Source organism: Amaranthus tricolor, chromosome 2 (genome assembly GCF_026212465.1).
Source record: "Amaranthus tricolor cultivar Red isolate AtriRed21 chromosome 2, ASM2621246v1, whole genome shotgun sequence".
Lineage (NCBI taxonomy): Eukaryota > Viridiplantae > Streptophyta > Magnoliopsida > Caryophyllales > Amaranthaceae > Amaranthus > Amaranthus tricolor.
The window spans coordinates 6,480,631-6,498,008 of record NC_080048.1 but is presented as its reverse complement, the minus strand read 5'-3'; the positions used below and the strand labels follow the sequence as shown (position 1 = coordinate 6,498,008).

Below are 17,378 nucleotides of genomic sequence, written 5' to 3'. Positions count from 1 at the left end.
TATTTTTTTAAAAAAAGATAAATTAAAATAAAATGTCGAAAAAATTCTGATTTTTTTTATTATTCAAAATTTTTTATGTAAATTTTCAAATTTTTTCTCTAATTTTACATTAATTTTCAGTTTACTATTTTGGTAAATTACCTAATGTAGCTGGCCATTAAGTTACTCGGATTTACTCTATTTTACTCTAGGCAAATACTCCTTAGAGTTGGGATTATTCATGATTAATCAATAGGTAGAGTTATTGTAGAAAAATCATGGAAATGTTAGATTATTTTAGGTAATTTTCCTATATATTACCTTGTTTAAAACTGTAACAAAGAAATATATATTGAAAATACAAAAAAAAAAAAAAAAACTATAATTATAATGGATCTCATTCACTACAATAAAATTAATTTTTCGCGACATAAGATTTAGTGACATTAAAAAATTTCATTGATTTTTATTTTTAGGGTAATAATTATTGATTTTTATTTTAAGTTTCATTATAAAATAATTTAGTGATACTTTATTTGACCTTTAGTCAAATTTGTAGCTGGTACTATAGTTTATAATGACATTTATAAGAAATGTCACTAGATTTTATGTCGCGAAAAGCTTTAGTGTGATTTTTTATCATGCTGCTAAAGGGTTTAATAAATATCGCTAAATCCATCATATATATCTTTAGAAATTTAAAATAGTAACATTTAAATTAAATGTCACTAAATATATCCTACATAAAATATGTTAATGTTGTAGTGTTTAATCATCAACGTACGTTGAACCGAAAAAATAAATTTTTTTTAGCATTATGGTCGTAGTTTTTTTTTTCATAAATAGGGGTGGGGACATTTTCAGGTAACTAAAATTTTTAGCATCATAAATTTTTGTTGGAAGTTTAGGTTAATTTTGGATCAAATAAAAAATATACAGGTTTATTTTTTTTGAGGTTGCGCAACCCTCTGCAATTAAGTAGAGCCACTAATGTGAATGTACGTATTTTAGGCACAAGTCAAAGACTGAAAGTGTACGTTATAAATCTCAAGTGAACTCTTTTAATTGAGAAAATAATAAATACTTTAAACTTGATTTTTCATGAATATGAAAAAATTAAAGTATGTCTATACTTGAAATTTTATTAGATTCGTTTTAATGTGTGGAATTTAAATATATATGTTAGATAATTATTATAAAACGTATACAAGTTATTAAGGCTCATATTATACTTGAAATATGTGTAAAAAAAGTAAATCGTAATTAATATTGTAAAACTAATAATTAAATAATCTAAAAATAATCAAAAATTTAGGACTGATTTCTCACGAATTTGATAGTTGGAAATTTTGATATGCAATACAAAAGAGCATATGAAGTACAACTTAACTCCGTTCATACAACTTGAATAAATTAATAGGGTAATTTTAGACACAAGTATATGTGAGTATAGATTTTTATATACGAAAAGGTGCGACAATGAGCAATTAGTATTAAAACTAATATTTTACATTTTAATTTTAATGTACACATATTTTATATTTATTGGTAATTTAAGTTATATTATTATCTTAAGTAATACTTCAAATATATATTTTCAATCATGCTTTCATTATGTTGTAAATTGTAATATATAATTATATCGATTATTGCTTTTAATCGGAAATCTTAAATGCTTTCTTTAAAATGAATACTTATAAGTAATTTTATATTCACATGCTTGGTACATTGCACATGGTATATTAGTTACTCATAAGTCATAATGAGATAAATTACATTTTAGAAATATAAAAGGATGTCAACCATGCATTTATATATATTATTATATTATATGTAAATTTCAACTACTAGAAATTTAATACCTTCATATTTTTTTAACTCGTCTAGGCTACACGTGTCACACATAAGCTTCGTATCTTACCGTAAAAGGAAAAGACACATAGCGTAGAAAATGTGGTTTTATTAGAGCCATGATGGCTCTTGCATATGATACAAATATAATTTAATAGTACTATGAATCTATGATCAATCAAAGTAGGGCAGTTGGGAATTTTGATGGAGTGATATGTGTTTGTCCTTTGTCTCCCTCTAATTTAAAAAAAAGTTTTCTATACTTTTTTAATATTATTTTTAATATTTAATATTTATAATTTTACTTATAATAGTTAACAGCTCACTGTTTACCTATAAAGGTTTCACCTTTAATGGTGAAACCCCTACATATGACATTAATACAAAGAAAACATTCTAATGGATGCCCTAGCTTCTATAATGTATTTGTCTCACCTCTCTTATTTCTAGTGATGTTTTAAGCCTCCTTTTATATCCTACAATATATTAGAAACCCAAAGCACAAGTGGGCTTAAACTCCAATTAAACCGGCACATAAATAGAAAACCCGCATATTGTTCCTATCAAGCTTGCTCAAACAAGCACAGGGTCTGCTCGAACGAGCACCTGTGTTTAGCCCATCACTGCCTTTAGCTGCTTCATGCCTCGATCAAGCATCCTTCCCTTTGTGCCTTGCCTCGTTCAAGGCACAACTCAAAGCTCTTTTGGTGCACTTTCTTGTGGTGTCCCAACCAACACATCAACATAGGATTTAGGTCTTGACTCCCCCTCAAGACCAAACCCATCATCAACCTTCTTTGTGCACCACCCATCATCATAGTCACCATCAACAAATGTCACCTTCTATGACTTAGGCCTTGCACCCCTCTCAACATGATGCAAACCTACACTCCTTAGCAACACATGTCCATTGTTGCCTATAACACCCATCAAGTGTACTAAGCACCCATTTGCCACCTTCAAGACTCCATCACCTTGAGTCATCATGGTGTACCCAATCTTTTCTAATCTCCTCAATGAAATTAGATTCTCCATCATCTTAGAAATATATCTCACAGCCCTAAACTTCCTCATAATGCCATTTTGCATTCTCAAATGCACCTCATCTATGGCCTCAATCATAACTTCCTCACCACTAGGTAAGGTCACCTCTCATGCTCATAAGCCATCACCCTTGTAAACAAGCTTTTGTCTCTACAAATATGATATGGGTGTACGGAGTCAAACACCCAATCACTATCATTATCACACTTGGCCAATAGCACATGACCATCATCAACATCACAATTAACCTTCATCACAAGGCTTGGGAGCTCACTCTTCTCTACAACCCTTTCTTAAAAGTTGTTGTCTTTCTCACCTTCTCAAATGGAGCTTCCCTCTTCTTCCCTTTGAGCTTCTTACCATCACCAACCTCAATAGTTGGCTTCTTCATTTCTTTCAAAAGCTTCAAGCTTCTAAGTTCTTTCTTCAACTTGTCACAAGTGTATTGAATATGACCTCTCTTGTGGCAATGATAGCACACCTTATCCCCATAATTAATTCTTGCCCTCTTGATTTCGATTTTCTCTTGATTCTCTCTTTGATGGATTTCCCCCATTGATTTTACCATCCTCAAAAGATGGATTCTCATCAACAATCATACCAACCTCCATGGATGGTAATTTCTGACCATTGATACTATCCATTGTAAAACCTTCAAGTTTTTCAACTCTCAATAACAAAGACTCTATCACTAGCCTTTTCTCTACCACCATTGTTAATAGGTTCTCCTTCTCTCTTGAGAACTCCATTAACAAACTCTTCATCTCTTGCACACCTACTATTTTTCTCTCCTCAAAGGTTTCAACACACTTTAATAGCTTCAACAAATTATCCAAACACTTCTCAAATTCTACCATATCTCTTCTACCTTATCCCCAAGCCTTTCTTCACTCAATACCCCGTGAAAACACACCAAGCTCTGATACCAACTGAAAGAGAAAATTTTGGACCCAAAAATGGTAGAATAATGGTTCGAAGTTGAGTAAAAAATAGAGCAAGAACAAAAGAGCAACAAACAATCAACACAATGTGTTTATGAGGTATTTATGGATATCTCCTCTCAAATAAAGTATCTTATCATTAATATAAAATCAATTACACTAATGACTCAACTTATAATAGTTAAGAGCTTACTCTTAACCCATGTAAAACCCCCACATATGGCACTAATACAAAGAAAACATTCTAATGGCCAATGCCCTAGCTTCTATAATGTATTTGCCTCACCTCTCTGATTTCTAGCGATTTTTTAAGCCTCCTTTTATAGCTTACAACATATCAGAAACCTTAAGCACAAGTGGGCTTAAACCCCAATCAACTCGGCACATAAACAAATAACCCTCATATTGCCTATGTCAAGCTCGCTCGAATGAGCATAAGATCTACTTGAACGAGCGCCTGTGTTTAGCCCATTATTGCCTTCAGCTGCTTCGGGCCTCGATCGAGCATCCTTCCCTTTGTGCTTTACCTCGTTCAAGGCACAACTCAAAGCTCTTTTTGTGCACTCTCGTGCATTGATCATGACCTTCCTTGCCTTCCCCAATGCCACCCTTATGCACCTCACTCATACTCTCTGTTACACCATCATCATGACACACTGATCATGACACACTGAAGGCTTTCTTGTGTTGCTCACAACACCATCGCACTTGGTAGATTGGGCACTTGCTCTAATAGGTTTGAATCTGATTAAATATATGACAACAACTTAAGATTCAAATCTACGATTACAAGTCTAAATTTTCAAACCCCTAATCACAAATCTCACAGATTGGAGTTCAGATTAAAGTCCGAAACAAATTATAAACTTATTTCGTAATTTTAATTTAATTTTATCTTGTATTGCAATAACCATAAAGTTATACTTTTATTAATGATAACCATATAGGAGCGTAAAACTAGTAATTAAAATCCAACATAGATTCAATTAGTTCAAAAAATAATGTTATTAGCTCCAGCTATAAAAAAATACTATGTGATAAAAAACTAAGGGCCAAGCAAAGCTTATGAAGTCCCTATTTACTTGTACAACTAAATCAAAAATGGGCCTTTAACAATTTGAAAGGCAGAATGTCATTTCAATTTCGAATTATATTAGACATTGCAAAGAGATTAAATCACTAAATGAGTATTTGCAAGAAATGATACCAAATGATTAAATGAACAATGTCAAATACAGTGATACACAACACCAACATATTACATTTCTTCCATGCTTTTCCATCGAATTTTTTTTTTCTCTTTTTCTTGATCGAAGTTCCACTTCATTTCTTTTTAGTTTAATGAAAAAATATTCGAAAAAATTATACATCTATCTAAAATATTTTTAAAAATTGTAAAAAGAAAAAACCAATAATTTAATTAGTACCTGATATTAGAGATCTTGAATTGGCACAAATTTTGGTATTTCCCCTTTTCTTTTCTCTTTTGACTAGCTAGAATAGAAAGTTTTCCCATAATATTGCCCAAAAAAAAATAATTCCCAGTTTAGGTATTATGAGAAAGTATTTCCCACAATACCGTCCACGTAGGATAGGTTTAAAATTTTTTTTTTTAATATAACCGCCACATGAAATGGCGGTTTTGTTTAGGAATCTGAACTAAACCGCTAGATGAAATGGCGATTTAGATGAATTTAAGTTTTTTTTTTTTTAAAAATTAATTTGAAGCAAACCGCCACTTGAAGCGGTGGTTTTATACCTGTACAAAACGCCAGTTTCTGTTCATTTTTCTTCACTTCATTTCATTTGCTTCGTTTTCAAGTGCTTGCCGGTTCTCCTTAAAAAAGAAAAAAAATTCTTCAATCCTCATTTACTTCATATTCACAATTCCTCTCATTCAACTAAATTAATCAACTATATTCTCATCTTCTCCTTCTTTACTTGTTCATTTTCATCATCATTTAAGGTATTAATATAAACCCTAATTTATTTCAATTTGCAAATTGAATATTTTGTTCATTATTGTTGTCATTTGAAGTTATAAATACATTGATTGTTTGTTACATTATCTTGATTTCATGATTTAAGCTTACATTTTACACATTCGTAGATGAATTTTATGATTTGGTTTGTATGCATATAAAGTGTTTGAAGAAATGCTTCAATGATAATTTATTACTTTGTTGGGTTAGTTTAATGGTTTTAGTATATATTCATGGTATTTTTAGCTTTATATTTGAATTGAAAGTTCTAATAAGTGTTCTAATACCTTAATTTGACAAATTCTTGTATTCACATTTACACTTCCCTTACTCATAATCAACAATAAAGTGTATGTGAAATCACATGAAAAACATGTTTGTTTTTGCAGAATATGGATCATTATCCCGTTATAGTGTATTGGGGTGGGGACGTAAGTTATACTGGATCTGATGTTGTATATAATGGAGGATTAAATACAGTGATGTTTATCCATCGTCAGAATACTAATTTTGAGGTGTTTCATAGCAAAATCTGTGATGTAATTAGTTGTGATCGCGTAGATGAGTACAGTTGGGGAAGTGCTACCCTAGCGTATCTGTATCGTAACTTATGTCGAGCATCTCGTAAGGGTGCCAAGGACATTGGTGGCTGCTTGATATTGTTACAGATATGGTCATGGGAGCATATTCATATAGGGAGCCCATAATTCGGATGATTCGACCCGATGGGCAACATGATCAGGAAGATGACGCGGATTATTTTGAATCGGTGTTAGGTTCACAACATTGTCGCGGGATGGATCCTTTAGCAGTAAGGTAGCAACCCTTAATTCACTATTCAAATTCATAATTTCACTATTTTATGATACATGAAAATTTTAAACAATGTTCATTTGTTTGCAGCTGGCTTCGCGTATATCTTTCTAGATTCCACTCCCCACATACTCTCGTCTACTATAGAGACGCACTTGATCGACAACGAGACGAGCAAGTTATTGACATTTACTATTTGTATTAGTTATGAATAAATTGTATATATTACTGAGCATATTGATTTCTATTACAGATGACATGACAGCCTTACACAGCAGCTAAGATGGACGCTCTGCCACACATATGTACATCGGGCCACGAGATTTGGAGATCGCGTTGTCCACTTATTTGCTTTGACATCGTTGAGCTACATCTCCCGGATCGTGTCATGCGTCAATTCGGTTTGGAGCAGGTTATTCTGCAAGCCTTTGACACCCAACCTCAACTACATGCGATCGATCGGAGGACTGGGGACAAGAACTAACTCGTACGACATAGATCGCATGTAGATGCCTGGAGTGACCAAGCATCTAGATTGGTTCAAGGAGATAACTTCACAGGTCATAGCTCTGCTATGTACATGAGTTGGTACAAGTGTATTTCCATATTACGCCTAATGAACATCACATTTGCGCAGCCAGGATCACATTGCCATCCGACATCTACGTTACTGGTACGTCTTCTTTCAACACTCATAACATATAGTAATAGTTTTATGTGACTCTTTTAACAATACAATAATAAAAAACAGGCTGAGCGCATCCGATCGGTGCTCATGCAATGCAATGACACGATTCAAGGGGCCGCTACATCGCCAGTTGATGTGGGGTATCGGCAATGTTCTCAAACCCTAGGCTCCATTAACGTGTCGTTGACCGATGCATTGAGTCAGGCGGGTTATGAGTACCTCATACCGACTCCACCCGTCATTGGCGAGGTAGATGACACATTCCACACTCCTTCTCCATGGAGTTCAGCCCACCGAGGTAGCTCTTCTGGAGGATCCAGTTCTCGGTCCACAAGAGGTCGCCAGCGTTCATGTACTTGAGGTCGGTCTTCCAGATCGCCATCGACATCCGGTACTATGTCGCCATTCGTTCCTCCAGCTTCCATCACCACTCCTCCTCCACATCCATCGCCTCCGCAAAGGATCATCACCTATCAGCGTGCTAGTCAACAACGAAATCATGCTCTTAATGTTATTGCGGAGGTTGACGAGTTCACACCATCATCATCCACCGGTGCGCAAAACAAAAGGGCCCGGGGGTTGTAGTTTAACAAATTTTGTATATTCTTATATGATTTGAACTTCTTGTATGACTTTCCTTGATTGTAATATATCTTCGCATTATTTTCTGAATTAATTTTTTCAAATCAAACTGGTTCGTAATTGATTATTATGGAATAGATGGTATTGAACTAGTTTAATGCAGGTTGCGTTCACTATTTAAGGGAAATGAAAGAAAAAAAAAGTTGCAGGCCACAAGCAAACCGCCACATGAAGTGGCGGTTTGATCACCAGGGATCAAACCGCCACATGAGATGGCGGTTTTCCTTGACCAAACTGCTACTTCATGTGGCGGTTTAATGCTTAAGGCAAACCGCCATCTCAAGTGGCGGTTTTGTCTGAAAAATAAAAAAAAATAAAAACAAATTTCCATGTGGACGGTATTGTTGGAAATACTTTCCCACATAATGCAAAGTGGGAATTAATTTTTTTTTTAGCAATATTATGGGAAAAGGTTCGCAAGAATATGGGTAAAAAAATTTTTCACAATTTCTTTTCAAAATGTAATAGAAATTAGAGATCTTGAATGATGAATGAATAGAAACGAGACTCTAACTTGGCTATCTTTTAGATTTAATAGTAAAAAAATAAATTTGCTTTTTCTTGGAAATTCTGAGAGCTATTAAACAGGAACTCACAAAATTAGATGTTGGGAGGAAGATAAATCGAGTACCATTTAAAAATTTGTTGCTGCAAAAGGCTTGACAAATGTCTATACCCAAGTGTATTTAAGGAATGTCGTATCGTATTCAATTTTGTAAATTCTGTCTTTTGAATATGTTTTAAGAGGAATTGGTTTAACCCTGATAAACACCCACGAAAAATACTAAAGGTTGGAAAGTTCGATTTATATATCAATTTAGTAATCCTGTATTGTTAAAATGTAAATTTAGTCGATTAGACTACTTTTGTATAATTGATTTCATCTTAAAGCGGTTCCTCTAAATATTAAAACACGATATTCAAGCATGAAAAATATTTGCTACGTTTGTGTTTTTTTGTCGAACACATTCCAAAGCTCTCACCATTTGCATGATCAATAGCAAACTAAACATCTCAATCTTAGAAGATGAAACAATGAGTTAAGAATTTTAATTTTCCAAAATCTCACACTTCAATTTATTTATTTCTTAAAAAATAAAAAATATGCTTTAAAATGTAAACATCTGAAAAGAAATCATAAAAATCATGAATAAACTCTGTTCCTATCTGTATGTATCTTAATTTACAATCATGGAAGGTTATTTTGGTTTAATAATTGTCTATTAGTTCACTTTTCAGGATCGGTAGCAGGGGAGCTTCCACCAGTAGTTGGCCTAAAAATCACAGAACAAATCGAAGATTTTGTTAAGTCAAAAATCCATAATCTTGTCTAAATCTAAGACAATTGATTAAAGGAATATGAGGGAAGAAAGTGAAGAACTTACAGGCCAACAACCACTTTGAAAGAATCATAGATACCCCATTGAGCACCAGTTAAGGTTCCGATCATGACTATACGAAGAGGAAGTCCACGCGTAAATAAACCCCATACTCCTAATTTCTTCACAGCCTGAGAGTTTCATGTAAATGGAAACGTATATTACTTTTTGGGTTTAATTGCCAAATGTGATTTGGTAAGCTAGAAATATTAACTAATTTGCCAGCTATTATTTAGCCTGTTAGTTGAATTATTGTTATTCAGAAGTTTGATAAATTAGTTGTTAATTATTTACTATTTATTAAAAAAATTGGTTAAAAAATCAAAAAAATGATACGAAAAATTCACTATAATAATCTAATTTTTTATTGATTTTTGTACCATAATTTCTATTTTTGAGTAACAAAAAAAAAATTAAAATAAAAAGTCAAGATTAAAATCAAAAAAGAACCTTTTCAATTTTTGTAATTAATTTTTTTTACTTTCACTAATTCTTAAATTCTTAAATGAGACTTTCTCATGGTGACACTATCTCTATTGGACTGGTCCAATATACGTTTTTTGTTTTAAAATGATCACTTATAATTTTAATATAATTACTTTTTATGGTTTTAGAGTGATAACTTATAACCTTAAAACGATTACTTATGATCTTAAAGTAATAAATTGAAGAAATGGACTATTTTATGAAACGGTCTCATAAAAGACGAGTTGTTTTACTTTTCTATTTTTTAATGCTAAGTGACTTGTTTTGTAGGTTAGAAACTACCTTGGTGCAACACATCTATAGTTGAGATTATTTATGTTTAATTAAAATTTGAGATTATTGTAGAGAAATCAGTAAAATATTGGATTATTTTTGATAGTTTATCCAAAAACTTAATCATAGTATTTTATTAATTTTGACTTCAAAATCAGCTTTTGAGCGGAAATAAAGCCATTCACCAAATAACCCATTTAATTGTTTGATAAACTAAAAAAATTAAAACCCAAAAGCGCCAAATGCCGAAGTAGACTTGTAGAACAAAATTAACCATAATAAAAATGTTAAGTTGGAATACATACATCAGCAACAGATGCACCCTTAGCATTGTTGAGGAAGGAAACCAAGTTGTCAGCAGGATTTGATACAACTGCACATAAAATTCCAGCGATATATCCACCCGCAAAACTAACCCCAAGCTGTAATGTCTTGCTGCATTGTTCTTTTGGTGTTGGGATGGCGTGCTTGTACATCAGCTCTACTATTGTCTCAAATGATGCAAATTTCATCATTGTATCTGCATTCATAATCCACACAATTATTGTCTATTTAATACTTAGAATTCATCAAATGATGTTATGAAAACATACTGAAGCTGATAAATAATTTCACTTACATGGAATCTGACGGCCCCAAAGTGGTACTAGTCCTTTATACAATCTGTAGGAAGATTTTACATTTAAATTAATGAGTCAGAATGTATGTAGAGTGTTTTATTATATATATCATTCAAAGAAACTCCCTAGTCTATTTGTAAAATTATTTAACAACACAGAAAATGCTAAAGCCTTAATCTTAAAAGATCGGCGATAACTATATGAACTAATAGATCAGTTTTGTGGTCGAGTATGAATCGAAACCATTAGGATAAATCCACATTTTCAATTTTACAACTTACTGTTGAAACTAAAGGTGTTTATTCTGGTTATTGGGTCAATTTTAAGTCAGGTGTTTCGGGTCAGCTCAAAATCGGTCATGCATCCACATTGATTTTTATATGATTTTAAATTCATTTTAAAGTCAGGTCAAGTTTGGTTTGATTACAAGTTCAAGTAAACATTAGAGGATTGGATCTGTTTTTAATAACTCTAGTTAAATGATACAAAGAAGGGTAAAGTATTAAGGGAGAAAATTTACCCCAAAGCACCTTCAGATTTGACAAATTTAGGGAGACCATCAGAAAGGCCTTTAGCAAAGCCAGGTTGAGTTTGTACGCGAACTTTAACAGCCTCAAAAGGGCAAAGAGCAACATCAGCAATTATCTCTGCAGAAGCAGAACCTGCCAAAATTATTAATGTTTTGTATTTTGAAGCATATTCAGGGCCTGCAATATCCGAGTAATACTTCTTGAAGAACTCATAGCCTCCCATTTTAAAAGCTCCTTGAGCACTGTAACCAAAAAAAGTTGGGGCCCATCCCTTGTATAAACCCTTGATTCCCTGCTCTCTCATTATAATTCCAAATCCAGAGCGTACACTCTTGTACTTTGCTGGATCAATCTGAATAATAATTTGAAGAGATGCAATGTTCATAATAAGTTTTGATTCGAACAAATGTTAACAACAACAGCGGATCTAGAACACAATCAAATGATGTTAATAATATAAATAATATGCTTAAAAAGGGTTAAACTTAGGTTAATATTGTTACATATCAATGCTAATATCAACATATATATATATATATATATATATATATATATATGCCTAGATATATTGTTGTAACTTGTATACATAAGTTGAATGCTGTCAGTTGATAACATTGATTGGCATAGATCTGCCTTTGTTAACAACCAACTTAACTAAAAAGTTAAGATGATGGTTAAGATGATGATTGAAGTCACCTCATACAAAAGCTTTTTTAGTTAGAAGTGTACATGTAGTATATGCTTTGCTATACAAGATGTTATATTTGAACTTTGGAATAAGGGGTGAATTAGATTCAAACCCCGAGTTCGTGACCATCCGTCACATTAGGTAACTTACGTGACGGCTCATTTGATTGTTGGTGTCAAATGGTGTTAATATGAATGATTTATAGTGTAAGTTTTCATGTAATATACAATGTCATTACTATAGTAATAAAACTTTGATCATAAAAAGTTTTTTTCTCACAATTATTCATTACTACCTAATACCAGCGTGCCAAATGATAATGTGTTGAAATAAATTTTGTGAAGAAAATATTAATCGAAATAGAACAAGCATATCCGTTAAACTTATCAAAAGATTATCCCACCAAAGTTATACTAAATATTCATTATTATCTTCACTATTTAATACCGAATATCAATTAGGTTTTAGCTTATAAAATATGACATTAAAGATCTATTATACTACCTACCAACTAAAAACTTAAGTTTAAAGTATCCACATATCACACCCGTTTTCTATCATGTCGAAATCTGACATCACATTAAGGGACCAAATCAATTAAAAGCTGAAATTTAATTTGAGTACCTAATAAACATATAACATATGGGCCTTTATAGGATCTTATACACATAACACATCCTAAAAGCTTTGTGAAAGAAATTAGAAAGAACAGTAAAGAACCTGCATATTACACTTGACAACATCAAGAGGAGTGACAGCAGTATGGGTGACACCACAACTCAACATTCCACCAGTAGTGCAAGCTGCATAGAATGCCGGTGAATACATCTTTATCTTCTCACTTGGAGATGCTACCATTATTGGACTACTACTTTCCTTCAACCTTATTCCATTACTTGTTGATGAATTCATGGAAGAGGAATATAGAAAGGAAGGGATGAGATAAGATTGGCGAGAGTTCTCTGTGATGGACATCATTAATTAATTATTGCATAAACTAATTAATTAACTGGGAATTTAATTAAGAATTAAGAGGATTTATATTTGATATGGGGAAGTGGAAATTAACAAGTTTTCATAATAAAATGAAAATGTATATATAATATATGAATCAGAATATGTCTGGAAATTCAAAAGGAAGCTTGTTGTAATGTAGACTAGTAAAGCCATCAAGGGAGAAGACTATTTTTTACTTTGACCACTTCATAAAGCAAGAATATTAATATGACTACTTCTATTTTTTATTTATTATTATTTCTGAATCTAGGAATATTGTATTCCTAACCTTTATTTTCTAAGCTAAGTAATAACCTTTATTTTCTATCGAATGTATCTTTTAAGTTAATATTCTGTTAAGCCCAGTATGGCCATGAAACTTAATTCCAATACTCAATTCTTATTTTTCGCCATCCTTTCTATTTTATCGTCATCTATATTTTAAATTAATTTAATAAAATAATGAAAATGCCGTTGGACTTAAAAATTTTAAAAATTCTATAAAACACTTCAAAGTCACTCAATAACACTTTTATCACTTAAAAAAACACAAAATCTACACATAAAATTAATTAGATCTAAGTGCGATTGAACCTAGGAGGAGTAGTTAACAAAAACTCGAGATAATTTCTATTTTAATGTAATTCAAAATAAAAAAAAATTACGAGTTGCACAAAAAGTGCGACTGAACCTAGGAACAGTCGCACTTTTTGTGCGACTCCTCCTAGGTTCAGTCGCACTTTTTGTGCGACTCCACCTAGGTTTAGTCGCACTTTTTGTGCGACTCGTAATTTTTTTTTTTTAATTTTGAAATTCCTTTCGTTTATTTAATTTATTTTTTAAGTTATTATTATTTAATAAATGTTGTAATAAATTATTTTATTTTAATATATTATCATATTATGATAATATTATTATAATAATTAGTTTTGAATTTAAACTATTTATTTAAATGTTTAATTATTTTTTAATATAATAATAATATATTAATTAAAATTTAGTTGTTAATTATTTTTTAATACAATAATTGTTAATAAAATCTTATTTTAGTTGTTAATTAAATTTTAGTTGTTTAATTATTTATTAATATAATAATTGTTTATTTGTTTAATTGTGTGAATTATTTTAATTGTGAATAATTTATATGATTGTAAGTGTTTGTTAAATTAATATTGTAAGTGTAATTAAAATGAATATAACTTAATGTATTTTTTTATGCTTTTAATTTTTTATTAATAGTTTATTAAAATATGAAAATTGTAGTAAATGGCTGAAAATCAGGAAAAAGGAAAAGACTTTTTTAGAAGGTTATTGAGCGGGAATAGTTCTAGGCCGAGTTTACTGAGAGGGGATCCCCATGAGAGGGGGGTTACGGGTTCTGCAAGGCGAGCCAGGCAGGAACAGGCGGCCGGACATAGTCAGGCCCAATGTTCGACTACCCTAGACCATGTGCGTAGTCGCTTTGAGCGCCAGACTAGCCTGCGTAGTAATACGGTCGGCTCAGGTGATGATGATACTGATTACGACTAGTCTGTCAGTCGGGAAGAGTCGGTCGGTCATGATGAGTCTGTCGGGCATCCTGTTGATTGGACGCTTGTCAGAGGGCATGCCAGTCAATTTAAGATTAGAGGGCATGGCACAGCTAACACTTCTGATCACGTAGGAGTCAGCCAGGTTGAGGATGTGGCTCCACGGGGGAGGAGGCGCTCACAATTCGCGGATATGGACTGGTTGATCACATCACCCCAGCCCAAGGGCCTTGTTGACACCAGTTTAATACCCAGCTACGGTGGGCACGTAGCGAAGGTTATATTTGAGGAATCGGAGCGCACGCCTCCGATTTTGGATTGTCGCCCTAGGAAGAGGACGTTGGAGGCGATCATCAGACTACAAGACATGTCTGATGAGCTGTACAGGGTGTTACCTGCCACTCCTCTAGGTCGTCTGCCGTACATAATGCACCATCACATTGATAGTGCTCTTATTACGGCCTTTGTGGAGAGGTGGCAGCCTGATACCAACACCTTCAACATGCCATGGGGAGAGATGATCATAATGTTGCACGATGTGCAACGCATTTTAGGAGTTGGCACTAACGATTCACTTCCCGCTGAACCTGTTGATAGTGACTAGAAGCTTGGCCTGGCCGGTCTGTTTGGGGAGCCAATTTCGGAGCTGCGTAAGAAAATGAAAACACTAAATACAATCAGTACAATAAATACAATCAACGCGCAGGCTACACAACATTATACTATGGAGTATCTAATAAATTAACTGCATCTTCGGCGGTGTTATTATGTTGTGGTCATTGTACGCCGCACAGTCTATTCCAAAGTGATATCCTGTTGCGATACTGTCTCTCTAAATCTCTACATGAATTGTTAGCTGCTGCTCTCCAATTTTGCTGGACTGGCGGCAGTGGAGATGAATCATTGTTCATTAAAAGTTTAACATAATGATTCCCGTCCACCCAAAGAATATGCACAAGTTTATTAACGCCATGCATTCCCCTTGTTCTCCTTACCGGAAGCATTAAACAATTATACATTGGATTACCATCGGCAGAGCCATAATACGCAATTGCAATGTTGAGAAACGTCGCTGCAAAATACAATGCTGTCATTTCCATTCAGTGACTTTATGGGGAAGGTCCTTTGCTATGGGCACCAATTCTGTAGATAGCATTCTCCACCAACTCTGCTGATAGATACATGCGTGCATATTGATCTCTATGCGTTTCCATTTCCAAACTCATTGCACGTCGTAAAAGAGGCAATGCCTCCTCACCCCTTAACTCTTTGATGGCAATAGCTCTAAATCCACGATTTTCGTCACCTATAACATCAATCCAATCAAATAGGTATGGTGGAGGAATATACGAAATGTGATTTGGCCAAGGATAAAGTGAAAAATCACGACTTGCTGACCATCTGAAAAATAACAGTATATTAATATGATTCAATTGATCTAAAACATATATGATTATAGGAAAGGAAATACGGGTACCAGATAAGTTGAAACTGAAGTTAATTCCAACTGACGATTGGTTTGATCAGTTGCTAGATCTACCACTAGATCTCCCGCGTGATGAAGATCTGGATTCGCGACCCCTTGAGGATGATCTACTATACTCGAATGCACTTTTGTATCTCCTGAGGGTTCTGCTTGTCGTTGGTCTTCCCTTCCTCGGTGGACTTTCTTGTGGCTCAGGTATATCGGTATCATCAGGGTCTAGTTCATGTTCAAGTACCTGAGACATGCGTCGTACAACTGCGGGGTCGGCTTTTAAAACTTCATCCACCAACAATTGAAAGTACTCTTTATCATCGGCATTTGCATGCCGTACTTCTTCGTTGGCGTCTTCTTCTGCCTCTAAGTACTTTAACGTTTTTCAAAATGGATTTATATCGTCCAACTACAACGAACCATGAGACCTGATTGGCAAGTAACAGTAACACACGCAGGGTAATCCGTGAGTTCTTTGAAGTACACAACCGCATTTGTCAAAAACGTAAATCCCCAAGTTTAACATCCGGTTGTGTTCTATCATCAATTGTTGCAAGGCAAATATGGAAACATAATGATACAACGGTCTCAAAAAATTAAGTCGCGACGTCCTTGAAATCGAAGTCATAGATTCCTGCAGAGCTTGTCTTACCCTCGATTGCTGATTCGTTATCTGTGCATGTGCCCTTTTAAAGAGGGTATCAAATGAGCTATTACCGCTACCCAGGTAGTACGTGAAGAGAGAGTGTTGGCTATCGACTCTACTGGTAGTTTGGTTACCCAAGTGCAAACAGTCATTCGTCCACGCACGCACAAATTTATCTTTGTGAGGCATCCATGTTCCAGCCAAATACCGCACGACCCTGTTGTTCCAAGTCGACCAAATAGACACAATCCCTTCCCACCTGTTTTCAAATTCAGGGATCGTTAGACTGTTAACCAAGGGGTTCCATTTTGTTTGCCTGAATATCTGCCCCTGTTGATTTCTCTTGCCGCCGCACAATTTTTCGACCATGTTCTCCACGTCATTGCCAATATGCCATACGTATAATAAATGTCGTACAGCTGCATTAAAAAGAAATTTAAAATGAATTGACATATATATATATATATATATATATATATATATATATATATATATATATATATATATATATATATATATATATATATATATATATATATATATATATATATATATATAGATGGACAATAATTAATCATTAAAACCTGTTTACCAGGAAAGACAACATGAATAGCTGCAGACAAACCCTTTTCTCGATCCGTTACGATTACGTTATACGTCTGAACTCTGCCGTAAATATCCCTCAACCTCTCCAACACCCAAGAATAAGACACAGCCGCCTCATCTCACATCAAACAGAACGCAACCAAGAAGTTGTGATTGGTTGGCGTCATTCCAATTAGTTCGCAAAGGGCCACTTTTGCTTATTAGTTGT

General features: G+C 33.7%; 2 protein-coding genes across 2 annotated transcripts; one reads left to right on the top strand and one right to left on the bottom strand.

Moving 5' to 3' along the window:
• Nucleotides 1–8,993: 8,993 nt before the first annotated feature.
• On the bottom strand, nt 8,994–13,004 carry LOC130806809 (mitochondrial phosphate carrier protein 3, mitochondrial-like). Its single transcript, XM_057672012.1, has 6 exons — nt 12,637–13,004; nt 11,219–11,580; nt 10,698–10,741; nt 10,384–10,598; nt 9,326–9,450; nt 8,994–9,214 (listed from the first exon to the last, which is right to left on the bottom strand). The coding sequence occupies exons 1-6, from the start codon at nt 12,892–12,894 to the stop codon at nt 9,169–9,171; spliced, it is 1,050 nt and encodes a 349-aa protein (XP_057527995.1). The 5' UTR covers nt 12,895–13,004; the 3' UTR covers nt 8,994–9,168.
• A 1,174-nt stretch (nt 13,005–14,178) lies between these two features.
• LOC130805452 (uncharacterized) lies at nt 14,179–15,045 on the top strand. Its single transcript, XM_057670226.1, has 2 exons — nt 14,179–14,361; nt 14,443–15,045. The coding sequence occupies exons 1-2, from the start codon at nt 14,179–14,181 to the stop codon at nt 15,043–15,045; spliced, it is 786 nt and encodes a 261-aa protein (XP_057526209.1).
• Nucleotides 15,046–17,378: the final 2,333 nt, after the last annotated feature.